Raw genomic sequence first — 9,553 nt, forward strand, 5'->3', positions numbered from 1 at the left:
TACAGGCGTAGTGTGAACTAACCTGCGAACAAGCCAGCCGTGAATTGTCTCGTGGATTGGTGAACTACAATGGGTATGGTAACACCAGTGTGCACGGTAAAAAACAAATTGTTCTTGTTCAAAGATTCATTTTCATAATTAATCAATTTTTTAAGTTAGTTAAAAAAAAAGCATATTTTTATTATTAGGGTGGTGCCTCCAATGGGTACGGTAACACTAGTGTGCACGGTAAAAAAAACGAATCGTTCTTTTACAAAGATTCATTTTCATAATTAATCAATTTTTTAAGTTAGTTAAAAAAGCATTTTTTTTTTTTTTTACTTTTGAAAGCTTCACCAAATAAAAGTAATAAAATATTTTTAACGTTCCATTCCTTTATTAATTTTAGCTAGCAAACAAAATAAATATATATCATTTCCCATTCTTTTAACTTTCAACTTCTTCTTTTTTCAATTATTTACTCAAATATAGTGTTTTCTTATTTATAATAATATATATAATTGAAATATTAGTTAAAAAACGAAAGAACATAATTTATTAAATAAAAATTAATTTTAAAAATATGTATCAATTCGTTGAAAGTTAATAGATCAGATTCGTAGCTGAAGCATCTATTTACACAGTTTTTCCTCTGAATTGCCTTTTTTTTTTCCCATATCCAACAAGTATCCATGGCAGACCCAAAGCAAGAAGCGATAGAAGTCATCCATTCTTGGTCTGCTCCGAGATCACTCAGTACTAGTCTCATGTATTCGTTTTCTCAGGTAATACCAACTTCCTTTTTCTGGGTTCCTTGTTTGGTAGCTGAGGAAGTTTGACAGAAAAAAATGAAGAAGATGGAAGTATATCATGAATCTTGTTTGTATATATTCTCTGGGTTTGTTTTAAAACGGAACCTTTCATTAAATTTTAAGTACCCCATGACTTTGCTGGGAAAGTTGGGAAAAAATAAGATCAAACACAAATTTTGAACTTTTCTTTTCTTTTCAAAATATGGTTTATTAAGAAGATTGACTGCTGCTCAAGTTGATGAAGAATAAAGAAAAATCTTACTTGTTTTCCAATGTGCTAGCTGCTGATAAAATGGAATTGCTGATTCCATAGTAATTAGCCCATTAGATTTGTTGTGTTATGGTTCTTGGCTGTTTGATTGGTTGCTGAGAAAATTAAAGTAGTGAAGTTGAATCATGAAAAGGTAGTGAAATCACTTGAATGGGTGTTTGTTTTAGGGAATACAAGACTTAGTTTTTTGGAATATGCCAACCTCACTGTTTGAGTGGCTTATTTTAATTGATCATGAGACTTTTGGATCACATTCGCTGGTATCTTCAAGCTTTTGCAGTGTCAGATGCCAATATTTATCCATGCTAAATATTTATCTGACACTGGTATGTTAAAAAAATTCGAAGTTCATCCATGTATTTTGAAGGTTCCTCTGAGGATCATATCCATGTACTCATGTCCGGATATGGGTCATAGTTAGACAGGGGTACTTGAAAAATAAACAAATGAAGACCTTGAGTAACATAGTTGTATTGCTCTACTGGTTTAATAAGTGTTTTACTGAATCATGATCCTACTACTTCTTGGATTTGCAGTCTTCATCTTCAACATTCCAGGATCAAACTTGCTTAAATATAGGCTCTGAAAACTTGTATTTAGTTGAACTAGACGGTATCCCTTCTTATGGTCTAAGCTTATCATCTCAGAAGCTTATTAGAGTGCTGAAAGGTTTGTATCATTTAAGTAACTAAAAATATTAATATGAATTTCAAAACTGGGTTTAGTCCATGAGTGTAATCTGGGGACACTAATGGCAGCTGAAGTCGCAAATTTCTCAACAAGTTTCTCCGTTTGCCTCTTTCTTTTTCTTATATTATATACACTTATCATTTTCTTCCATACTCAGAGGGATGACATAGAAGTGCTGGATGAACCTCTGTATGGAACTTTTCTTCATGTTACTGGTGTTGAAAGGCCCTACCGTGAAGATGTTCTCTCTAAGATGGTATGTCACATAAGCTTAACCAATGTTTTGCCAGAATTTATTCACTTTATCGAAACACTTTCATTTTGGGTTAAACCGGTGATGTTATCCCTTAATTTATGTGATTAAAATTCCTTGGATATGTTGGCTTTGGTTCTGTTCTACAGATCAAATATCTCTTAAGGTTGCCTCTCTGAATAATTTTATTGATCACGGGACAAAAGGTTAATTATGGAGGGAAAGAAGATAATCAAAATGAGATCAATGTGGCAGCCAAAATTAATTGACTGATGTGTATGAAGCACCGACATTTATGTCATGGGAGTGTACTGTGTCAGACTAGTCTCCAACACAAAAGAACATGTATCGGACATGCGATGACACACCCATGTTCCAAATGTCTGATTGTATGTTTAGATCAGAAGCAAAAGCACAGCAACTGGAATGTCTGAATGTCTTTGTAGTCATGCTACCTTTTTGCTGATGCTGTTACAATTCTTTTTTTTTAATCTTATATATAAACACTCTAGCACATGAATGAAAACATCATTGTTTCCATCAAATATCCTACCTTTATAAAGGATGCTTTATTTTTTGTAAACGTATTGCATTGCATTCTGTTTCTTTTGTGTCTGACCCTTTCAATTTAAACAATGACTTTTCTTTTTCAGTTTCTGGTTTCCCTTTATGTTTTTGTTCTTTGTTTCACTTGTTAATGGCATCTCCCTCATATTTGTATTTTTTTTTGGAATAGGAATGCGATGGTAATAAAGTTGTTAACAACATTATTTATGGTCCTGGAGAAAACAGATACCGGTATTGTAAGGTAATCTACATATTTCCATCTAGCAAGCTTAAGTTTAGTTCTATTCTGGAAATTATTGCTAATCTTGTGTTTTAAGTATTATGTTGAATGTATGACTTTGCTTAAGAAGGTAGAAATTTTTTTGTTTCTTTGAGAATAGATTGATTCTAAAGGAGTTAATTTCTTAAGTTATCTTCATTTGTTATAAATATGTTCAATGGCAGAAGGTTTGGTGATGGATTTTTTGGTTGACTTTGGCTTTTTCCTATATATTTCAATTCTACTAAAATGGAGACTGTTGAGAAACATATTATATGGAATGCATCAGCAGATTCTGAGATTGAATTCTGGTTTATGAGAGCTAGAAATTTTAGCTTTGAGTTAGTAGTTTCTGAACTATTTCCCCTCTTCTTGCATACAGCATATTGCAAAGCAACGGGTGCCTGGTTTGCCAAATGACTTGCTGCAGAAAGGAAAGCACTTTATACTGATACAAAATCCTCTCAATATACTGGTAAGCTGTTTGGAACTCATTTTCCATTTTACTTCGCTCAGAGAGAATCATATCAGTAAACTAAAAGGAGATCTGTAGTTTTATAGTAGATTTTGCATTGCTTAGAAGTGAATTGTTTAAGGTTTCATATGTTACCTTTATAAAGGTATTACATATTTTATGAACTTGACAGCTTATACACTGGAAGATTTGAAAATTTCAGGCTTACTGCTTAATGGTCCACAATTTGTTCTCTCTGATGTCATTCACTGATAATATTTATGTTTTATTTGTGCTTATTTTCAGTCATCCTTTGAGAAGGTTGTGCCTCCATCTTTCCTTGAGCTAGGCTTAGGAGATTTGGTTTCCATTTACAGTGAGCTTTGTGCATTGGGAAAGCCCCCACCAGTTATCGATGCCGCAGACCTTCAACAAAATCCTGAGGTTGTTGATCTTTTCTAATAAGATAACCTGGAATATGACACTATATAGAAAGCCTGTTATCATACTGCATATGAAATCTTACAATGTATTGAGCTGTTATTTTGCCAACCTTGAAATATGATACTTGTTTTCATCTTTACATCATTCTTATATTTGCTACCCACGGTTCATTAAATTATACAATTGCTCTATATGTGTGTGTGTGTGTGGATTCATATTTATTCATCTTATCTATGTGCAGGACACTTTACGTGGTCTTTGTAAAGATTTGGATATTCCTTTTCAAGATGCAATGCTCAGGCATGTGGAAACCTACTTTTCCCTTATGCTAAAACCTTTACCAACTCGCTCTTCATGCTATGCAATTCAATAAACTAAGGAGTAAGAATCTGATTTGGGTATATTCAATTTTTTAAAGTGTTTCCATGTATTTTGAATGCTCTTGGTGGGTTATATCTTCATGCTCATGTCCAAATATGTTTAAGACTCGGGTACATAAAAAAATGACGAGTCAAAGTAATATAGATAATTAAATTGCCTTTTCATGACACTAGCTGTATTTCTATTCTTATAGGCACACGTCTTTCTCTTGGATGTGTCCCTTTTTAACTTTGCAAACACATCACTTCTACCAGAATTAACTGCTTGATGCAGTCATATTTCATACTTTATGTGCAAAGATATGATTTATACAGTCTTTTCTATGAAAATATCATTATCATGATGACTTTATGATCAAACATTGATCAGATGGGAAGCTGGTCCAAAACCGATCGATGGTTTGTGGGCACCATGGTGGTATAAAAGTGTGCATAACTCAACACATTTTGCATCCCCAAGAAAGTACCCTAGGGTATGTGACCTGTTTAATTATTTTCATTTCAAATCATGAATTATAAACCAGTTGCTTGTCTTGAAACTAAATTCATAAAGTCATCTTGTAGTTGAAGTGTCTCTACCCTCTTTTAACTTAATGTTACTCGAATTTGGGTGTGGATGTTAGGATATGGGTATGTTCAACATTTTCTAAGCTTTTGCATGTATTTGGAGGGGTCCTTGAGGGTCATATCCTCATACCATGTTCGATTACTTCAAGCAAAATGAAGAGTTGGAGTAGCATGATTAAATTGTATTTATGTTCAGACTGATAAGCTTAGGCCTTCAGCCTTTTTCTTCTCTTTGTAATATTGTTGGATCTATAGTGAGTTATTTCAATTCTTTATGTGCTGAAAGTAGAGTATTTTATGAAAGAAACAATTGTCAAAAACCTATTTTAAAGGCTTTGGATTATAAGCCATGACATTATCTCTTTGCTTTTTTCTTGTAAACTAATCTCTCTATCATTTCAAACCTTGATATTACTTTTAAATAAACTATATCTTGAAAATCATTACAAGAAGTGCTTAAATCATTGAAGGGTTGATAGAGTTATGTTTAATCTTATACATGTTTTCAGCCATTTCCTTTCTCATTTTATGACTTGTTGGAGCAAAGTCTACCTTTCTATAACTTGCTTAAGCGCAACGTGAGGCAAACATCTTCCCTTTTAAGGTCTCCCTTACCGGTTCCCGATCTTCCAGTTCCTGTGAATGCGAAGCTGCTTGCTTGGGTTGGTGATGAGATTGTACCTCGTGAGAGTGCAAGGGTACTTAGTCCCAGAACCATTCTCAGTCTGTTCTTCATTGACTTAAAACTTTATGATTGTTAGTTCATAGGTATATTAGGTTTCTCATTCTTGCAATGCATTACCAGGTTTCAGTATTTGATTCAGTTGTCCAAGGTGGTGATGCTGTGTGGGAAGGACTTCGAATTTACAATCGAAAGATATTTAAGCTTGAAGAGCATCTAGATAGGTTGGTGAAACTAAATGCTTAATGAATTCCCTTAAGTAGGAATTGCACTAGTATTAATCATGATATGGTTGATTGTATTGGGAAAGATGAATGGATGACACATATGTGGGCTTCTGTGAGTACTTTCTGATAACTCCTAACGATTTCTTGAATTTTTTCTTTGGTTCATTTTGCAAGGATTTTTGATTCTGCAAAGGCTCTGGCTTTCATCAATGTTCCCACCCGCGATGAGGTTAGGATCCGCAGACAAATTTGAATTCACTGTCTGAAAATATCAGTGTTTCATGGGTTCAGCATTGTTTGATGACCATTTTTCGTGCAAGCAAGTTAACCGTTTCTTTCTTAGTAACATGTTTCATCATTGCAGATCAAAGAGGCTATCTTCAGAACCCTCAATGCCAATGGAATGTTCAATAACACACACATTCGATTAACACTTACTCGTGGGAAAAAGGTATGAAACATTTTCACCTTCTCCCGGTCTCTTGATACTTGAGGAATCATTGAATTGTCTAAGATACTCCCCTATTTGGGCTAAAAAATAGAGTGGTGCAAAAAGTTTGTCATTGACATTCGTGAATTCTTAGTTAGGCCTTATATTTTCTTCCCTAATATGCTATACTTTCATCTTATTCAGGTTACTTCAGGGATGAGCCCTGCTTTCAATCAATATGGCTGCACTTTGATTGGTAAAAGAGATTTTTAAGTCCATATACCATAGAGATACTCATATGTGCTTTTATCTATTGAAACATGGGTATTAGCTGCGAATTTGTACCGCATTTAGAATATGCTATCATAGTGTATTTGCATGATATTAGCAACATTCCCTTTATAAGTAGAGAATGTGCTGTTGTGATTTGTGGGTTTTCAGCTGATGTGCTTAATGTTTCTTGTGGAAAAAATGCAGTGCTTCCCGAATGGAAACCCCTGGTTTACGACAATGAGAGTGGTATAAAACTTGTTACAGCTACAACACGTCGTAATTCACCAAATGTAAGATTCTTGGTGTCTTTTCTTGCCACTATTTTCTGCTAGGTACAGAATTACAAGAACATATCATGTCAGGTCTCGCTGTTGCTTCTTGTGGGATGAAATGCTGGGTGGTTGTTTCGATTTAATAGTATTCAAATTTTAAGGAATTTTATCTTCCTAATCAGCTGATTTTGATTTGTTTTTCTTTATTCCTTTCAGAATTTGGACTCAAAGATTCACCACAATAATCTTCTGAATAACATATTGGCAAAGGTATTGTCCAATGCAGGACTTTCATATGATTTTATGATAAAGCTGAGAGTAGATGATGTTCTAATATCTGATCTATGATTTGAATGTTGTTTTCATTCTTTCATGCTATTCAAGAAATTATTGTTCTCAATTTGACGGCTTACTATCTTTAAATGCTTCTGACAGTATCATCAACTGATTAATCAAATTTCGCAAGATAACAACTGTATTAAGTTTCAGATTTTCTTACCTGAAAGCTTCAGTAGACCTTTCTCTCTAGGTTTGGCTATTTTTGTTTTGTTTGGGTTAAGGGTGTAAACCATGATGGATGATATGACATTTATATTTTCCTGTGTTATGGTGGAGATTATGTTTCTCAGACTAATGCCAGATATGCATTTTTGTTAAACTATCTCTTGGGCTAAAATTGATTTTTGTGGTCCAATGCAGGTAGAAGGGAATAATGCGAATGCCGATGATGCAATCATGCTCGACAAGGATGGTTATGTATCCGAAACAAATGCCACAAACATTGTAAGACTAGGATTTCCCCCCAATAGCTTAGATCTATATATGAATTGGGGGTTTGGGGAATATTAAGACTGAGTATGGTATCGATATGCATCAATAATCTTCATCTTTGTTCTTGGTTATTTTTCATTGTTTTTACCAAACATGGAAAACTGCGAATAATACCGTAGTTTGCCATTCATCTTGATAACTGATAACATTGATGGTGTGGAATGTTCAAATGCATTTAGTTGGTTATAGAAGGAAAAGCTTTTTTTCTAATGCATATGCTTTGAAAGTTGAAAATCTCTAACTGAAACATTCTTATGTTTCACGTTGCAGTTCTTGGTCAAGAAAGGCTGTGTTTTAACCCCTCATGCTGATTATTGTCTTCCTGGGATTACTCGAGCAACTGTAAGTTTCTTAAACATTTATTTGAGCTGTAATTTATATTTAGGCTGGTAAATATCAGAACTTCCTGATCTCAAGCAGACAATTTTGTCATGAGAATTTCAACGATTTCATTTGTACTTTTATATTGTATCATTGGGACTGATATGCCTTCCATGCCGTTTGGATTGCAGATCATGGAGCTTGTTGTAAAGGAAAAATTTGAGCTAGTGGAACGAAGAATTAGCTTATCTGAGTTCCATGCAGCAGATGAGGTATCCTGTTGTTTTTCTATCGAGAGCATTTATATGGAATACTTCTGAAATTCTAAAGTAACTGCATATAATTGATGAAGTTCCTTTGAACCATATGAAAAGGCCTTATTTGCTTCTATCCTATGTTATATTTTAAAGTTCATTGTCACAAGACAAGTGTTAATTATGGTAGCTAAGCCAGTAGCCTTCATATATATATATTTTTGAGTTAGAAACCTTCATATCAAATAGAAGATGTTCGGATTGTTTCTATTAATCATATTGTTCAACTCAGACTTCTTAGCTACTCCTTCGAGTGTAGGCCAAGGCCAAGAAATGTATGATATGGCTATGCCTATTATGGCATGTACTCTGTTAATAATGGTCAACTTTCAATTTATCTTCCTTGATTGTGAATATATCTTTTACCTGTGTTTTGAGTTATGATTCTAACGATGCCTTGCAGGTATGGACTACTGGAACAATGGGAGAACTCAGCCCGGTGAGTTCCTTTCTTTCTAAATATTCTATTTGAGACCTTATGATTTCGCTGTTTGCTTATACAACATACAAGCTAACTATTTATATCACCTTGTTCTATCTAGCTGATTGAATATTTCTGTAACAGGTCGTGAAAATCGATGGGCGCATCACTGGCAACGGGAAAGTCGGGCCGGTCACTCGAAGGTTGCAAAATGCTTATAAAAAGCTGACAGAAGAGTCCGGAGTTCCAATACCAACCAACCCTTAAACATAAATGAGAGTGTCTGAAAGAAGGTTCACTCTCTTTTGGCTAATTTCCAAACTTAAAAGATTCAAGGGGAGCTCATATGTTCTATATTGAAAAAGGGGTTGATTTATTTTCTGTTTGTTTGCATGGAAAATCTTGTTTCGTTTAGCAAACTGTTTGATCAGCCTATCTTCTAGCTTCATGTTCGATATTCTTTTTCACTAACCTAAATTCCTCGTTCCAGGTTGCCATTATCGAACGTCAAATTTCAAGACGATGCGTACTGGAGAATTTGGATGCATGAACTTTGTATTCAATTACAGCTGTTCGCTATGAAACTGGTTGTGAAAAACAATGAAAAATAATGTATCCCAATAAATTGTGAAAAACTGAGTCTTATTATCAAGTCATTATAGTATCAGCGATGTTCAACTTATAATTTTGTTTGAAATATTTGTATCTGAATTTTATGTCGGACAATGTGCAAATTTTACTCTTAAAATGGCTTAATTATACCTGTTTTCTCACTATCAAATTTTACAAAAATCATATTTACAAATTATCATCCTCCAAAAGTCATATTTACAAATTGTACTCTTAAAAAGGTTTAACTCACAATTTGACCTCTGAAGTGTACTTATTTTTTCACTTTGGTATCTAAATTTTTTTTATCCAATTTGGTACCTAAAAAGTACACTCACTTCCTAAATTTGTATGCTCTATTACACTTTTTAGTCTATATTTTTTTTGGCTATCGTTGAAAAAAATTAATGGTCAATCATAAAACGCTATGTATTTTTTAAAAAAGATTTAAAAAAAAGTAAATGTTCTTTTATTAAATGTATATACACATTAAAAAT

General features: G+C 33.8%; 1 protein-coding gene across 1 annotated transcript; it reads left to right on the forward strand.

Annotated features, from left to right (window-relative positions):
• The first annotated feature begins 511 nt into the window (after window positions 1-511).
• On the forward strand, window positions 512-9,195 carry LOC108464565 (branched-chain-amino-acid aminotransferase-like protein 1). Its single transcript, XM_017764923.2, has 20 exons — window positions 512-764; window positions 1,910-2,008; window positions 2,742-2,813; window positions 3,214-3,306; window positions 3,592-3,729; window positions 3,971-4,029; window positions 4,480-4,582; window positions 5,186-5,374; window positions 5,482-5,582; window positions 5,760-5,814; window positions 5,950-6,036; window positions 6,220-6,271; window positions 6,493-6,578; window positions 6,777-6,830; window positions 7,260-7,343; window positions 7,662-7,733; window positions 7,904-7,984; window positions 8,430-8,465; window positions 8,592-8,740; window positions 8,938-9,195. The coding sequence occupies exons 1-19, from the start codon at window positions 672-674 to the stop codon at window positions 8,712-8,714; spliced, it is 1,677 nt and encodes a 558-aa protein (XP_017620412.1). The 5' UTR covers window positions 512-671; the 3' UTR covers window positions 8,715-8,740; window positions 8,938-9,195.
• Window positions 9,196-9,553: the final 358 nt, after the last annotated feature.

This window comes from Gossypium arboreum, chromosome 13 (genome assembly GCF_025698485.1).
Source record: "Gossypium arboreum isolate Shixiya-1 chromosome 13, ASM2569848v2, whole genome shotgun sequence".
NCBI lineage: Eukaryota > Viridiplantae > Streptophyta > Magnoliopsida > Malvales > Malvaceae > Gossypium > Gossypium arboreum.

Bases quoted from the DNA above. Each gene is read 5' to 3' on its own strand.
- LOC108464565 (XM_017764923.2), top strand. From the start codon at position 672: ATGGCAGACCCAAAGCAAGAAGCGATAGAAGTCATCCATTCTTGGTCT. The intron at 2,009-2,741 runs GTATGTCACATA...TTTTTGGAATAG, and splicing joins AAGATGTTCTCTCTAAGATG to GAATGCGATGGTAATAAAGT. The intron at 6,272-6,492 runs GTAAAAGAGATT...GAAAAAATGCAG, and splicing joins ATATGGCTGCACTTTGATTG to TGCTTCCCGAATGGAAACCC.